The sequence below is a fragment of the Dendronephthya gigantea genome, unplaced genomic scaffold, assembly GCF_004324835.1.
Source record: "Dendronephthya gigantea isolate DGI-Jeju-01 unplaced genomic scaffold, DenGig_1.0 000116F, whole genome shotgun sequence".
Lineage (NCBI taxonomy): Eukaryota > Metazoa > Cnidaria > Anthozoa > Malacalcyonacea > Nephtheidae > Dendronephthya > Dendronephthya gigantea.
In genome coordinates this window covers 703175-721089 of record NW_021163126.1, presented here as the reverse complement: position 1 = coordinate 721089, position 17915 = coordinate 703175, and the positions used below count along the sequence as shown (strand labels likewise).

Sequence of the window (17915 nt, the reverse complement as noted above, 5' to 3'; positions counted from 1 at the left end):
GGGAGCAGAACTAGAACAGTCAACAGAGCCTGGGAACGAATATCTGAATTTTTCACATTTTGTTTTGAAAGTTTTGGAGGAAATTAATAAGTTGAGAATGCAACGAGCATATCATAAAAAAGACAATACTTAAGTAGCGAAGGTAAGAGTGCAAATTTTTTCATCTATATTTTTCAGTCCGGGAAGTAAACAAATGCTTTGTTTACATTTCGAACTGCTGTATTTGTAAAATATGATATACTAACTGAATATCTTACACTGTTCTGGTTTGCTATGCTTGTAAATGAATATAAACCAGAGTTTTAATTCTGAAGAAGTTCAAAAGATGCGAAATTTGGGCAATGTTTATATTAAGAGTCTCGCTTTTATTATAAGCAGAACCGATGCGCAGACCAGACTGTAGATCATCTTTTGGTTTCTGATGCAAATATAGTTAAAGATGTACAGTGAGTATTTTAAAGACTAGAAATCAGTCTTTAAAATACTCACTTGTGCTTGTTTATCCGTAATTGCACTCGAAACCATGCTATTACCTATACTAACACATTTTGACAGTGGTAGAGGTGATTGGGCAAATATATTATTTTGAGTGTCATTGGAATTAGGGATGGGATGGATAGGTTTACTGGGAGATGTGCACCGCCCCGAAGCCGGAGAGGATACTAATTTTCATGATCAAGAACATGAAAAAATGAGATATGTACAGCAATTTGCAAAATAGCGTAAGGGAACCCGACAGATACAACTCAGCACCAGAGCTCAGGTTTTGAAGGTGAGCGGGGGGTGGGGGGGGTGAACCAGTAGTTCCCAAGCTTGGGCAGAAATTAACAGTACGATGAACATTTGTACTTAAGTGTCAGCCGATTTCCCTGTTTCGCTTTTATGAAGAGTACCCTGTGCCCTGACTGTGATACAGTTGCCTTACATTCTAACATGAGCTTAACAGAAGTCACAAGCATGTAAATGCATTTGCAATTATTGTCAATTTATTACTAGGAACCTTGTGCAATATAAACAAAACAGAATAAAAAACAATGAATGAAGCTAATATATTCACTTCTGTAATGTCCATTGGATACAATGGACAAATATTTTTCTGATGAGTTAATGTGAAGTACAGTAATACAAGCAGCAAAGTTGCAGCAAGTTGCAACAAAATCTTATTTAAATGCATGTTATTTAAAAATATTCACGTAAAAGTTGCAACACCCAAATCAAGTTAGCCAAAATATCCAATTACATTTAAATCAGATTTTGCATTTGCAGATTTTGCAAACTGACATGCATTTAAATCAGATTGTGTTGCAACTGGCTACTACCTAAACAGAGTTAGCTCTGAAAAAGGCAAACACAAGTAGTTACAGTATTATTGTTGATATATATTGTGACAAACTAAAATAGTATTGTTCACAGTAAACAAAACAGAACAAAAAGTAAAGAAAAACAACTTTTCTGAGAGTTCTCAGTCAAACTGGATGTTCGTTACTGTATCTATTACACTAATTACAGGTAAACTACATCAACTAAGGTGTTCCTTGAAGAACTTACTTGAAAATTGCTTGAGGGAATTTACAAAGTTCCTAATTTCCTGTTCTGTTATACATTGCAATTAGCTAACATGACAACATTCAGAACAGGAAATCAAGAAATTAAAATAGGAACTAGGAAGTTTCTCTCAGGAATACTTAACGTAATTTACCTCTGTTTATAGGCTCATGTTAATTAAGCTTCACTGGTATCAACTTGAACAGTCATTGCAGTTATAGTACGGCTTCCTGGGTCGTATGTTAGGCTGATATTGTCTACCAATAAAAGTTGTTCAGCAACTTGTGCATCTGTCATGTTGTCGTAATTGGGGAAGAAAGCTTGTAATACAGAATCGAACATTTTTAAATAGAGCAGCTCTCCTTCTGCTTTTACAACAATCGCGGCGAAGCGGCTTTTGGAGCAGTTGCTTGTCATTGGAGCCACAGTAACAAAGTTTAAAATTCACACGTAGTGATTAATGATGATCACTGTGGTTGTATTTCGGTCTTACACTCTTGCCGTCTTGTTAGGCGCTACACCATGACAGTGACAGTATTATCAATATCCTTAACAGTATTATTTGCAAAAGTAATAGAGAAAAGCATCCAAATAAACGGCAGTTTGCGCAAGCCAAATGCTGCCGAGATGACAGTATTATCAATGTTTAATATCAATACCCGTAACAGTATTATTTGCAGCAAGAGCCACAGAGAAAAGCATCCAAATAAACAGCAGTTTGTGCGAGCCAAGTGACAGTATTATCAATATCCTTAACAGTATTATTTGCAGCAAGAGTAATACAGAAAAGCATCCAAATAAACGGCAGTTTGCGCAAGCCAAATGCTGCCGAGATGACAGTATTATCAATGTTTAATATTAATATCAATACCCGTAACAGTATTTATATTTGCAGCAAGAGCCACAGAGAAAAGCATCCAAATAAACAGCAGTTTGCGCGAGCCAAATGTTGCCGTTCCAAAGTTCTTTGTAAAATTGAACTTTTTGTCCTTTATTTCAAGTTGAAATTGATGCTAATTTGTAATTGAAATTGATGCTAAACTCGCTGACTCTTCCACAGTCCCTAACGAAGCGATGAAAATTGATGATGCAAAGGATCATGGGAATGCCCCGAGGCTATTTGTTAGGGACTGTGAAATATTGTGTCTGTTTCTTGGCAAATCGGTCAATTTCTCGGCAAATGTATTAATTTTAAAAATGAGCGAAGATTTGGACGAGAGCTTGCCTTTGCAATATTTAGAAAGTATGTGGTCGGGTTCAGAAGAGGATTTGGAGACGTCTATGCAAAACCTATCGTTGAATGACGAGGATTATGGTAAGTGTTGACGTAATATTTTTGCATATTTTCTGTGTATTGTCGCAATATTTTGCATAAGCTGCATAATATGTATTATATAGTGATTTTTTATTTTTCGTAATAACAGATCCTGGTAAACGGAGAACTAGCACGCCTATACAATTACAAGAAGAAGGCAGCGTAACGGTAGAGAGTCCAACGCAAGGAAAGCATACATTGACTCCATCCTCAAAGGAAGCTCCATTGCCACAGTCGAAGAAAGTTTGTGTTGGTGAGTTAAATACTTTTATGTGTTTGAAGACATAAATCTCTTTGAACAAACTTTAACGCGTGCTTTGCACGATTGCTTCATTCGATTTTTAATATTAAATATAATTTAACATGTTATAATATTAAATTTAATTGTTCAGGAAAATTTCTATCAGGGAAACAACGAACAGATCGAAGGAAGGCCGCTACATTTTTTCTAAAAGAGGGGTTTGAATTGCACGACAACAGTCAAACACCTTATGAGACAGTTGTGGCATATCTAGGGGATGATACTATCACAAAATCAATGTTAACTCGAACAGTAAAAGAGGCATTTCCTGGAGTCTACATAAAGAGGGAAAGAAAAGATAACAAAAAACAGTATCCTTTTCATACATTTAAATCTATAGCCATATAATTAAACAGTTTATTACAATATTAAGCTCTCAGGCTTTTGAAGACAGTAACATCAGCCTGCCATTAGTCAGCCAGTGCTTTAAACTGCTGAATTTTGTTGCATGCAGCATGAGTGCAACTTTGCTTGTTGTACATTGTCTTGCCAGTTATAAAATAATCATTTTTTACATGACAAATTGAAAAGTTTTTTCTTAACTGATGAATTTTAAAGAGTGTTTTTTATGAACCTACAGGAGAAGGGTATTGCTCATCAATTTTCTGATGTTAGACATGATGAGATTGAAGCAAATGGTATAAATATACTCCATTAGATATAATTATATATATTTGTATATATTGAGCTGCAATGTTGCAATGATCAACCCATGTAAATTGCAAATTGAATTTACACTCAAATCTGTTACAAATGAAACCTCTAATCCAATAGACCATTTTGGCTTGCATGCAAATTAACCCATTTCAGATGTTGTGACCATGGAATAGCCAATAAATAACCATTTTGGACCAGGTGATTTGAAATGGGTTAATTTTCATACAAGCTGAAGAGGTCTATTTGCTTGAAGCATTTTATCAGCCTTGTTGTTTTCAGGTGAGGCTTGTTTACAAATGTGTGAAGTTCAATTTGCAATATATCTAGTGGGTACTCATTTTCAGATATATACAAGCATACCAAAGCATGCTTTGAGATAATGATTCATGTGCAGTGTTTTATTCTTTTCTACTTTTAATTCATATAGATGACATTCAAAATCTGCTTACAAACTTGGAGCTTTCAGATTTAGTCTTAAGCCAAATATGGTCATCCATTGTATCAAAATATAATGAAGGTGGTGATATATCTGGTCAACTGGCAGACTATGCAAAAGAATCACGGAAGCGAGAAGTCCACATTAACAATGTCATCAACCTGTTTAAGGAAGAAATTGAGAAATTGAAGCACAATGTTCCTGATAATACATTGTCCGATAAACAAAAGCACACAATCAAATTAGAAATGAAGGAATTTGAAGACATTTGTGATACTGAAATTCGTGGGTCTTCTGTACTGAATGTGTCTGACACCATTGATGCATCACTTTTTAAAGAGACTTTGGAGGCAGTAAAAGAAAAATGCCCTTTAATATACAGCATGGTACAGAGTCTAGTGATTTCCAACCCAGCAAGCAGAAATTTATTGAAGACAAACACACATAAGATGGTATGTGGTGTGCATATGCTTGGAATTATCAGCAATATCAGAAACCAAAGAACAAGAAATTGTTTTCCACTAATATTTGGGCTTCTTTGTGTAACATTTGGTGCAGGAAAACAATTTATTGATATGCTTCAATCAATTGGACTATCTTTACATTGGAACACTATGTGAGTATAATAGCTGGGAATATGGCAATTATTCAGTGTATTGACTTCATTATTGTGTTTATTTAATATTAGAAATGTCAATATTATGCGTAAAATGAACTTTATAGCCTACTCGTCCCCAGTCGCTTACCTAAGGCGTTGCATCAATTTTCATCACTTTGTTGGGGACTATGGAAGAGTCAGCTTTATAGCACCTTTTTTAAAGTGAACAAAATTACAATTTGAGAGAGCAGAGTGCTAAAAGGACTGGAGATATTGAGCTTTCCTCCCCTCCTAACTAATGGCCAAAACAGGTTTTGTGAAAAATATTGGTCAAGGAATTGAAGTACACAAATGACCCTGGCTAATTGTTTCTACATGATAGATCATAGATACTACAGACCATGTAAGGTTACATAATTATCCCCTTTATATAAGATTGTATATTGTTTATTGAGCAGAAATATTTGTGATTAAATCACAAATTTTATATATTTACCTAGAATTTCATTCATGGACAAAAGATTGGCACAGTTCCAAAGTTTAATTGAGGAGTGTGCACCTATTTCAAAGCCAATCATTTTGTTGATAGACAACATAAATATGTATCATGGAAATAGGACTCATCATCGACTATTTAAAGTACTTGGTCCAAAAATGTGGAATTTCACAGTTCGTGGCTTAGCTATTCCAGATCTGACAACAATAGAACATTTGTTTAATGAAAAAGAAACCGCTGAAGAACAACAAAAGGATAAAGTTACTGCATGGGATACTTTCATAGGTAAGCGCTGCATGTAAATTACAATCAAAATTGTGGTTGTAATAAATAAAAGTCATGTGTACAGTACAACAGTCCAGTACATGAAAAAAGGTTCTTACGATTACAAGTTAAATAAATATTTGTTGCCCTTTACCCAGGCCTAAATTGACTTCTGCCTCTGCATGATACCAAATCTATTTCCTTTTTACATTTATATATTTCAATTACTTGTAGAAACAAATAAGGAACATTTGAAATTATGGAATGAGGTTCAAGATAACTTCCTGCTGAAGCTACTTAATACAAGCTTAAATTGTATTCCAAGTTCAGAGAAAGATTTTGTTAATATGGATGAAAAAGAATTTGATCACTGGTTGAAAAATTTTAGCAAATCAACAACTGACTATGGCATTGTTATACCTCCACTTAGTATTAGGCCTAACCCAAACTGTACAAAGTCGGAAACATTAATACTTCCGCTATCACTGGAAGATAATTCCACCACCACAGGAACTGCAGCAATCTTGGAAGAATTTGGAAAGGAATTTGACATACCCTGTGATCATGCCAAAGTATATTTACCTTTTGATGACAGGAGCAAAACATTTGACCTCAAAGCAGCACGAGAGCATCATGTATTTATTTCTTCCTTACATGAGCACAAGTCAACAATGACTAAAACAGTTCAGCAGTTACGAGAAGCGGAAAAAGCATTTGAGCTACCATCATCACAAACAGTATTAAACTCAGACACTTCCAATGGAACGAGAAGCCAACAAAAGATGGATGGAGAATTCAAACATATTTTTGATAGACTTGTTCAGAGAATGTGGGAAGCCCAACAACACCATGACCCATCCAAATTTCACCAATTTATTTCTTGGTTGGATAGTAATTGACAGCTGTGGGAAGATGTTAGAGATAGTATTGGAAGAACCGTTTTTCACGCAGCAGTTGAAAACGGAAATCTGCCATTAGTGAAAACTCTTGTTTCGGCAGGTGTGAACATAAATGCCAAAGAACTTTGTGGTGCTACACCATTAACAATTGCGGTGGTCAAAAAAGATAAAGAAATGGCACAATTTCTCATAGACAACTTTGCAATTTTTGACAGCCGGTTCTTCACTAATATACCAAATCCAATGGAGATTGCTACAAAAATGGAAATGGATGGTGTTGACCTGATGAAGAAAATTTCACATAAAGATAGTGTTGACGATGGTGAAATATGGAAAACATTCCAGTGTGCTAAACAAACAACAAACACTGCGACATGTACTTCTGTCTCTGATCCTATGGAAGGAGAAGATAAAGAGGAAACATATGAATACAAAAGGAGTAATAAATCATGTATAACATTGACCGTTGGTGACCAGGGGACTAACAAAAATGTCCGTGGTGTAAAAAGTCGATCCAATGCAGCATATGGTTGGTGTGCAAAAGTTCCTGGTGACATGCATGCAAAAGGATACGTATACGAAGTTTGCAAGAAAGTAATGTCTCCTGGTGGTTTTATGCACATTCTACAAAATGTTCTTTTGAGAAAGAAGATAACCAACGAAAGCTTTGGTAAAAAGAAATTCCAAGAACAAAACCTTAATCGTATCGAAGAAGCTGTGCGTGATAATGGGGCTGCTTTTGGAATAGCAATGGTGATGGAGTTTAAAAACTCCACTTCATTTCCTGATGCAGATGAGTTGCTTAAGTGCAAAAGGTCAACTGGCAATCACACTACAGTATTATTATCCAAGTTCAAGCAGTGGATAAGTGACAATAGTGAAGATGCAACTTTTAAGTACTATGCACAGATGGTCACTTTGTTTGGCCCATTGCAACAAATGTATTGTGATGCAATTATATACGGCAATGGAGTTGCACGAGAGGCATCTTGGATGATTATGCAGCCTCTTTTTGCCCAATCAAACAAACGGAACTATCACACAGAGGCTATGGTACACATTGTGAACTTTTTTGCCATGTGGCCACTTGCTACAAGAGAGCTGCTGCGAAAGAATTGTTCCATCAGTTTAAATGGACGCATTGGCCATAATTTAGCTCTGGATGAGTGGGTTGAATCATGCATAGTACAGCCTATGAAAAACTACTCAACAGGTATGTTTAACCATCATTAACATGGAAACATCCTCTAGTTATTTTGTATCATCTTTATCTCATGACATGTCCACAAAGCAATGTTTATAAAGATGTGTTAAATCCTATATACAACCCTCAAGTAGGTGATGATTCAGTCATAATATCGATTGTAGTGTCATAGGGTACTTATCCCACTATGATAACCAAGTTAATATACTCTTGTTCATTACAGGTATGTCATAAGATAAGACAGTTAATTAATTAGATAGCTGCACAGCGGGCCTTTGTTCCCTGCTCAAAAATTTCATAAAAATCATTTTATTGTTATTCTACCTTAAAAGGGCATACAACAGTTCAAATGTTGCAACGACTTATGGCAAACATTGACCTGCTCATCCAAACAAGGAAATCATTCCAAGCAAGAGATGCCTTCAATGTGCATCCCACAACCAAACACACAGAGCAAGATCCATTCCCGGATCAACTCAAGGCAGCACATTTCATTTTAAGGAGGAGGTTCTTTCATTATGTTCCAGGTAGGAAAACAGTTGAGAAGTTTGGTGATCCAAAGAAGGCATCAATTTCTGCTAACAATATTGATTGTTATCAAAGTGGTAAAAGGAAAGTTGTGGCCACTTTCAATCGAAAACTATTCAACATATACGGAATAATGAATGAATCAGATGTAGATGAGTCTGATGAAGAAAATATTGAAAGTGAATCAGATTAAAAGACAATTAATCTGTATTGTACACACATCCCATACAGTATTTCAATGTTGTGATAAACTCTCACTGATAATATACTTTTGAACTATTGCAAGGACAAATAATTGCAAGATCCGACAGTGCAATAGAAATATGCAAGAGAATACATTATGCATTTGTAAATAGAATGGATCTTTTTTGGCAATCAATTTATTAATTTGATGATACTAAAAAAAATAGATATATTACATATATTAAGATAATTTATTTTATTTACCCCTGTCCATCTGAAACTGATTTCCTCAGTGGCTATGCAAAAATGGCAACAGTATTTGAAATTACAGTGTTTTAAAAATATGAGACTTTTATATTGTCCAAATACTTGGGCCCTTGAATTGCCGACCACTTGGGTATTAATTTTAAATTATTATTTTGGTCAAAATGAAATTACAAGCAGCAATTCTAACAGCCAGTTAAAGTTTGTTTCTATTTCTCAGACATACTCTTTATAGTATACCGGTAACCAGTATTGCTCATATCTTTGAATTATAATGTTCTATATATTTGGTTAGCATGCACATGCAATTATTTCACATACTTATATCTATTAATTATTAGTTCACCTTGACTTATCATTCCAGCTTTGGTTCCACACAATAAGTATGGATGTGAGCCAATTTCATTTGGTCCTCTAAGTTCTTCTAGAATTACATCTTCTGCAATCAACATGTAGATGAATTGCTTTAATTCTAATTCAGAAAATGCACTCTTTCCATGACCAAATTCTGGAACTTCGTGCAATGACTTGCTCACAACTTCCTTCCGTTTAGACCCTCTGTAAACCAACATTAACAAGTTCAATGTAACCTTATTTTGAACAATTCTTATATTGTTGAGACAACTTAATAACCCAAGAGCCTCAGTGCTAGCATCTTGTGGTTCCATATTGGATGTTCCCAAGCAAACATCACACATGTTACAACAAGGTTCTTTATAATCCTCAGAAAAATATTGGACCAATTGAAGCTTCCTGCATTTAGGTATGATGCAATATTTGATAACCTCGTTCAATTTTCTTCTTTTTAAATCCCGGTGGTCGCTCTCAGGTAATGAGGAAATCATATGCATGTGTCGTGTACGGTCCTCAAAACGAAAAAATATACATGATGTCGATTCTTCTCCATCTCTGCCTGCACGGCCGAATTCTTGGGCATAACTTTCCAGTGACTGGGGTAAACTTAAATGGATAACAAAACGGACATTTGGTTTGTCAATTCCCATCCCAAATGCAATAGTTGCACACATTACCATGGCTTTTCCATCCAACCAAGCTTGGAAGTTCTCTTTCTTCTTAAATGGATCAAGCGCACCATGGTAATATGTGGCATTAATCCCTTGCACTTGCAACAAATATGCCATGTCCGTTGTGTCAGACCTTTGAAGACAGTAAATGATGCCACACTTGTTTTTGTGTTCGTTCAAAATTTCATTTACCACTTGATCTTTACCATCTCTTTTCTTTGCTTTAACAAGTTGTGAAATATTTTTGCGGTTGCATGTCTCTCTGACAATGATTGGGCTGGTAATTTGAAGAGATGAAATAATAACACCTTCAGTTCTAGAAGTACATGTTGCAGTTAAAGCAATTATTGGACACTTTAATTGTGAAAGAACTCCGAGTTCTGCATATGCTGGTCTAAAGTCAAATCCCCACATGTCGACACAGTGGCATTCATCAATCACAATATATTTCAGCGTACCATTTGTTTTCATATTCTGAAATACACTTCTCATTTCCTCTGTTCCAGCAGTCTCGGGTGTGACAAACACAAAATTATACGGAGAGTTACCAGATACCATGTTATGCATGATGGTATTTCGATCATCATTGGCCACCGATGAATTGATATATGCAACATTAAGACCCTTAGATCTTAAATGTTGTACTTGATCAAGCACAAGTGACAAAAGTGGAGAAATAACAACAGTCACTCCACCAGCCATTATAGCTGGAATTGAATAGCAAATTGTTTTTCCAGCACCAGTAGGGAGAATAATTAAACAATCACTACCAGAAAGGATAGCATTAATTGCTTCTTCTTGTTTGCCCTTGAACATTTCATACCCAAATATGGTTTGCAACACGCTCAGTTTCTTAGATGATGCATCAGAACCAGTTATAGATAGATTGTTGGTGTTGTCTTGCAATTGTTGTATCGCAACAGAATGAATTTGATATTGAGCTGGTAGATTTTGCAAGGACTATAAAAATTCAAGAAACAGTCTGAATAATAATTTATTCATGACATATCATGAATTCAGGGCAACTATACTTTCACACACACATATATATCAATTCATAATGAAGTCATGGGAAGTCATTATTGCATATTTAATATCAAGTGTTGAACTGTATTTCACAGTACTATAAACAACATTTTAAAGCTCAACTAAGACTACTTGTTCTAATACTTGTAAATAACTATTCTACCATTCCTACTATCTATCTAGCTAGTTCATCAATTTTTTCAATAATTTTTTCCCTTCTTAATTTTGACAAGCCCTCTTTGGAAGTCTGTTTCAGTTGATAGGGTCAGCATGGGTAAATAAAGTTTTAAATCTAAATAAAGTTTTCTATCTAGTACAGCACATTTCTAGTTCAGTACTTTCAGTGGAGTATTTTGAGAAAATAATTCAAATTACTGCACCTTTTTGATATAGCAGCATTCAACAACAACGACAGTTCCTTCGATGCCTGCCTCCATTGGTTGCTTGCTATGCCAAGCATTAAAGCGTGCTTCTCCTGAAGACCACCTAACTGAGATAGAGCACGCATTATTCTTGTCAGCATATGACTTTAGATTTCCAGAATGCAGCAAATACATTCCATAAATTTTGGAGGCTTCCTTTGCATCGTGGGCAAATACATCAGAATTTCCATGACATGAAACGTTGAACCAAGTACCGGTTGATTTCAAAAGTTGGAAAAAAAAGCATGAGTATAAAATATATATGCATAATTATTATTATATGACACGCATGAATTTCAATTTGACACGCATTAATTTCAATTTGACATGCATTAATTTGCGCACAAAAAAATCGTCATACACTTGTACTCAAGGCTTTATATTTGCAAAATATAACGAAAAAGCCCACCTCGGATTTCTTCTCAGAGATATATTTTATATATCTTAAAGTTTCTTCGCCGAACATACGTTTCATGGCCAAAGCTGAATTCTTCGAATCTTGTGGCACCATCTGTCGGTGGTGAACAGTGCGAAAATGCTGCGCAAGTCCACTTTCTTGAAAAAAACGAAAGTTTTCCATGCATTCAGCAATCGGGCACACAACTTTATTCGTGAGATACGCTTCGTGAAACGGCCTATAAAAAAATTCTTCTCTTTCTCGCTCCTCGTGCGCCATTACGGCGGCCGCCATCTTGAATTATGATTTCCCAGTCGCTTCCCTTCCCTTCGTCTTCCCATCATTCAGCGCGCCCCATTATTAATCGCGCCTTAGCGCCTTAGGTAAGCGACTGGGGACGAGTCAGGCTAAACTCGCTCGTTGTAAGCGGCCATCTTGAATACAGCGCGAATACGAATGACGTAATTTGAAATTTTGTGGCTAAAGATCCGAGATCCGAAAAGAATGCGAGGCGAAACCTTAAGTCGCTGCGGGCTACGCCCCAGCGATTAATGAACTTTCAGTCGAGCAATGGCCTCAGATACGCGCTTAATGATACGACTTGCAGACGGTTGTGATATGTCATATAGGTCCGCACATGCTTCCTGAAACGTGCCAGTTGCGTAATAACGTAAAGTCAATAAAAGCTTAATTTCTGCAGGAATTAGATTCCCTCGTTCGTTATGAGCAGATATATCTGCCTCTATAATGTCAAACATCTCCCAAAAACCATCCTTATAGTTAATCTAAATCTGCTTCTAAGTTGTTCTTCATCATAAATTGTTGAGAGAACAATCACATAACATCCGGTGAACTTTAATACCGGATATGACCTTTCATTATATTAGCGAATCATAAGATACTTGAACTATTACGTCATAAAAAAAAAAAATCCTGAACGCATGTTGAACGTTTTTACACAGATACATATCTTTTTTACTCGTTGTTGTTACCAATATATTGATATTATTCCTTGGTGTAATAAATGTAAAAAGAGAAACGATGTCTCTCCATTCAATACACTCAACATAAATTTCATAGTTTAAAAAGTAATTTCTATTCTCCTTTCCGTTATTGCGTTGCAAATTGTCCAATTGTTGCAATCTTTCAAGCCATCATTACCAGAAATTTGCGACATGATAATTTGCATTAACGTTCTAACGGATCCTAAGGCTCACATCAGTACGATAGCACACCAGCTCTTACACTATATTTTTGCCCGCTGCCGATCGGTAGGGATGGAGACGGTATCCGAGCGAAACGGTCGGGCTAGGGGTGAAACGGTGTTTCTTTTGAGTTTGCTGTTTTCGGCGCAGATAATAACTCAACGAACCATGCTATTTTAACGGTACCTCCTCCATCCCGTGATCAACTGTCACACGTGAGTCACTGAAGTGAAACCGTGGAATAAACGATACGAACATCAAAGTACACACACACACAAAACAAACAAAAAAAAAATACCTGTAAATGTGGCGATCATTAATGAATTTACCTTTACCCCAAACACCCATTCCACGACCAAAACGGGTGTGAAAAGAACTGTGCTTAATCCTGCAAAACAAACTAACAAAAAAAAAACAAACCCCAGCGAGATTAATAAGACGCTTCTCCCGTAGAGTTCACAACATCGCGTGAAGTCGTTAGGGAAACGGGAGGGATGGGTCACGCAAGCAACTAACAACTCGATCAGGCAAACTGGGCTCATATTTGTACTCACCGGAGGGGGCAAGTAGCCGACCGGACAAGCGTCCTAGGACCCGCGACACTACGATACGAAGACCCGTATAACATTAACTTCCTTTATTATCTAATAATAAATACATTTTATACTAATTTGCATTTAACTTTCAGCATAATTGCCTTCAACTTTTACTATTAAATACATATAGTAAATATACAAAACCTTAAAATGTCGTTGCCCTAGACCTTGCCCACTGTTTGCCGACCTCTGGGTCAATAGAACAGCCGTTTCCCAACGTTTTAATGATCGAATTACTTACCTTAGGTATTTCTACGTTCGGCCAACTGATTGTGAACAAATGTGTATATAGCCTTCGTATTGTTCAAGTTCCTGATAAGACTGATAATATTTTTTAAAGTGATTGCAGTGAAAATCCGAGCCGTACAGAAAAGTTTATACGCGGTCTAGGTCAATGGCATTTTTAAGTTTTGTATATTTACTATATATATTTTATAGTAAATGTTGAAGGCCATTATGCTGAAAGTTAAATGCAAATTAGTATACATGCAAATTATCATGTCGCAAATTTCTGGTAATGAGATTCGCCATGTTGTTTATCACAACTTTGTTTGAGTGTGGTTCAAGGGAGGTATGACCTACACTCACACTCCACTCAAACTCGGCCTCTACTTCGAGAGTGAGTGCCGTTTGTGAATGGTCCGAGGGCAAGTGTAACTTTCCACTGATTGAGAGTGAAAGAATACTCAGTAAGTACAGAGTTGCACTTTCGAGTAATGAACCTCTACTCATTGAGTGTGAGTGAGAGTAAGCTTTTAGAATACATTCTAAACTTGATATGTTACTGAAGTCAGAAGAGTCTATGATTGTGGTGTCATCTGCGTAAAGATCAAGCTGTGAAGTTACATGTAGTGGTAGATCATTGATGAATAATATGAAGAACAACGGACCCAAAATACTGCCTTGAGGGACCCCGTATTTCATAACTACCTTACTCGACATTTTCCCACCCAAACGAACAACTTGCTTCCTATTTAGTAAGTAAGACTGACACCATAGCAGTTCGTGGTTAACAATACCATAGACCTCTAGCTTCTGTAACAAAAGTTCATGGTCAACCATATCAAACGCTTTATGGTAGTCAATCAGTACCATACCGGATACCTTATGGTTGTCCAGGTATTGTAACCAAGCCAACTTTTGGAAAATTTACCACCTTCATCTTCCTGAACACCAAGTTCCATTTCGGAAGTGGTTACTTATATTGTATAGTAGTATGACTTTACATCTTGGTTTTAAACAAAGAATTGCACCTATCGTCCTGTTGAGGGATTTAGCACAACCGTATCTAAACTTTTAAAGGTTAACTTCGGCCCAGAGAGAGAAGCCAAAATAGTGGTATTATGCACTTCGACTGGAAGCCTCTTGAAATAAATATGAATGGAGATTCTTCTGGACTCTCTGGTACGCAGGAGAACATTCTCGATAAATCGGAAAAGTATTGCTCAGTTTCGTCGTCGCATCTGCAGCTTCTTAAAATATCCAATGCTTCTTTACTTCCGCTTCGTCTTGCCGCAAGATTTGGGTCAGCTCGAACCCAGAGGAGGTTGGACAGCAGGCCGCAAAGCATGATGGATATTGAGCGCTCAATTATGCGAACGCTCCATTTGACGTTTTGACTGTCGTGATGTGAAGAGCTCTGCGAGTATAGGAAAAATGGATGCTTTCGAAAGACAGGATTTTCAAGCTGCGATAGTGCAAAATACTATGATGTATATGTATTGTTGCGATCCGCATTACGACTTATCTTTTACTGTACCGAGTTTACCGTTTTTTAAGCTGCATGGGCTTTGCTGCCATTTCGCCTTTCATAATACTCCGTCTGAAAGAAGACTTTGTATTATACCAAACACCGAAGCACTGCTTTCGAAGTTGAATGGCCTTAAATCTCCTTGTGTCATCAACGTTAAAGCAAGTACTACATTTGAGGTTAGTATAAAGTACTTGTCAACACCTCATTTTTTAATATTTTTTATTAACTTTTAAGGCTTGATTTGTGTAGTAAAATTTAACTGAAACTATTTTTTAGTTTGGTACTATCCCTGATGAATTTATTCATTGTAAAGCGGAGAGAATGCTTTTAATTTGGGATTTTGATGTGGATCGTGTATTGACAGAAAATACGAGCGCATGACATCGAAGAAACTCCGTTGCTTAATATCAACGCAGTAAGTTGCAATTGTTCAAACTTTTATCCCACTCAGAAAGTACTTCTACCTCCTTTAGATAACACATCTGAATCAGGGAGCTCTCAAGCCTCTCAAGAACCAAGTGAAAGTAACGAAAACGATTTTGGTCATGAAAGAACAGAAAATAGAGACATTGATGATCATCATTGGTTCTCTGATGAATCTGAAGGTATAGTTACTGTATAAAGTTTTGATAGTTCATTTCTGTTTACGAATGTTTTCTTTACACATGCTTTGTTATAAATGGTTTCATGCTTAAAGTAAAAATTAATCTCAGAGTCGTTCAATTCTATTTTTAGAAATTACTAGTGAGTTTTTATTTATAGACATAACAGTATTAGACGGGCATTTTTTTGTTTTGCTTTATAGAAAGAGATCTACTTGAGCATTTAGCTGAACTAGAAAATGCTGGAGAGGAGAATGGGGATGAACAAAGTAAAAGAAATGAAACTGTCAATGAGCAAATTAGTAATGAGGACAGTGAAGAAGATGAAAGTGAAGAAGTTGAAAGTGATGAGGAAGAAATCACTCATGCTCTACCATTCAAGTGCATTGGAGCTGCTCATGAACAAAGTTACCAACATCATCTGGAACAGGCATATCTTGCCCTTGAATATAATGAATCAGTAAATGTTCGACTAAGACCAGAGCCGGAGAATCCTCGGGACCAAAATGCAATTGCTATTGATCTTCATTATGGAACTCAATGGGAAAATGTTGGATATATAGCTTCTGAACATTGCAAGTATTTACATCCACTGATTGCAGCAGGAGATATACTAGACGTCTATGTTGAACACATCAAGTTTCGGGGTTAACTTTTTAAAAATAGGATTTTATCCAAAAATCTGGATAAAGAGGCGTGGTGAATGGGAAGGTCAGATTGTAAGGGCTAGTATGAGTGTACGTTGACATATTTTCATAAGAACCAGGGTTTGCAAGTTGTGAATTTCTGCAATTATTTCCATTGGCTAACCTATGTAGATTTTTTCCAGCATTTTTGCCATCAACTTGTTTTTAGTCTGGTTTCCATATGACAATCAAGTTGTTGCATAATAACTAATGATAGATATTTTTCTTAATGGTTAACACAACACCCTGACAATGTTGTATGGAAACCAGGCTTTCTATTTTATATCCTCAAAACCTATTGTCTAAACCAAAGCACTTCACTGTCATGTGATATTTCATACAAACCCTTGCAATATTAAGAAAATTAGAAAAATATTCATACAATACATGGTATAAATATGTAAATCTGTATTTATTGATGAACAAATAAATAAACTCATCAAATTTTATGATGGTTATAAAATATTGTAAGTAAAATTGCCTTGACAAAACAGCCAAGATTTGCATTTATACATATATTTACATGATGTTCAAAAAAGTAAAAACCTGCATACACACACCATTGGTTATTGTTTCTATGCTAATAGCATTTACAATTCATGCAAACTTGAAGATCAATTGTACTAGATAAGGTGTTCATGCCTTTAGCTTTTCAATCAACCTAATATACATAAATATTGCCAGTTCTAACACACAATGGCTTAGTAATGCAGATCTTAACTCACACTAACTGTAAACATCAACAAGCATCTAAAGAACAGAACCAATATAAAATGTCAGTTTATTTTACTGAAGAAGTGAAAACATATAATCACACAATATGTTTCATATTTATCAATTTTGTGAAGGTGGTGGTGGTGGTAAGCCTTCTGGTTGTTTGAAATGTGCTGATCTAACACTCAATTGACCACGTTGTGGGATTACAGCTCTGTTGGCAACAAATACTCCAGGGTCAGCTCGCCTAGAAATACAGACACGATCTAGACGTTCTTCCCCACTACTAGAGGGTATGTTAAAAGATTGCAACAGGGATCTCTTCAAAAACTTTCCAGATGTAGATCTCAGTTTTGGTTGCCTTTTTCCAGGGGTTTGCCCAGTTGGAGGATCGTGTACCCTTTTTTGGGCCTCAGCCATACTGACCTACACAAAAGAGAAAAATATTCTATTGAACCCCGAAATTGCGCTATGTGCACTTACCGAAACGCTAGGCGTTAGCGAATGAGCATAGGAGTCGTCACTGCCAAAAATGGAAATCTATATAAAATACAAAAAAAATTCTATTTTCCCGTCTAAATGTTAATAACTAAGGAAGTTAAACCATGAATACAAATAAAATTTACATTAATATTACAAATTATGTAGTTAAACAATATTTGAAAGGGAAATATCCCATTGACCCGAAATGCGCTATTTTGAACATCTCAAAACAAGAGTGGTAAATTCAAAGCCCGATATCTCGGAAATGGTGTGGGGTCGCAAGGGGTCGATCCAGCCGATTTTTTTTTTACATACT

General features: G+C 36.2%; 2 protein-coding genes across 2 annotated transcripts; both read left to right on the top strand.

Annotated features, from left to right (window-relative positions):
- The first annotated feature begins 2633 nt into the window (after window positions 1-2633).
- On the top strand, window positions 2634-8574 carry LOC114535317. The gene is made up of 8 exons (XM_028556682.1): window positions 2634-2860; window positions 2970-3113; window positions 3253-3472; window positions 3720-3799; window positions 4246-4870; window positions 5353-5633; window positions 5847-7724; window positions 8048-8574. Exons 1-7 carry the CDS (start codon window positions 2743-2745, stop codon window positions 6509-6511), a joined length of 2133 nt encoding a protein of 710 aa, XP_028412483.1. The 5' UTR covers window positions 2634-2742; the 3' UTR covers window positions 6512-7724; window positions 8048-8574.
- LOC114535350 lies at window positions 6773-16477 on the top strand. The gene is made up of 3 exons (XM_028556711.1): window positions 6773-7348; window positions 15479-15719; window positions 15920-16477. The coding sequence occupies exons 1-3, from the start codon at window positions 6773-6775 to the stop codon at window positions 16366-16368; spliced, it is 1266 nt and encodes a 421-aa protein (XP_028412512.1). The 3' UTR covers window positions 16369-16477.
- Window positions 16478-17915: the final 1438 nt, after the last annotated feature.

Bases quoted from the DNA above. Each gene is read 5' to 3' on its own strand.
- LOC114535317 (XM_028556682.1), top strand. From the start codon at position 2,743: ATGAGCGAAGATTTGGACGAGAGCTTGCCTTTGCAATATTTAGAAAGT. The intron at 4,871-5,352 runs GTGAGTATAATA...ATATTTACCTAG, and splicing joins TCTTTACATTGGAACACTAT to AATTTCATTCATGGACAAAA. The intron at 5,634-5,846 runs GTAAGCGCTGCA...AATTACTTGTAG, and splicing joins TGCATGGGATACTTTCATAG to AAACAAATAAGGAACATTTG.
- LOC114535350 (XM_028556711.1), top strand. From the start codon at position 6,773: ATGGAAATGGATGGTGTTGACCTGATGAAGAAAATTTCACATAAAGAT. The intron at 7,349-15,478 runs GTATTATTATCC...GTGTATTGACAG, and splicing joins CAACTGGCAATCACACTACA to AAAATACGAGCGCATGACAT. The intron at 15,720-15,919 runs GTATAGTTACTG...TTTGCTTTATAG, and splicing joins GTTCTCTGATGAATCTGAAG to AAAGAGATCTACTTGAGCAT.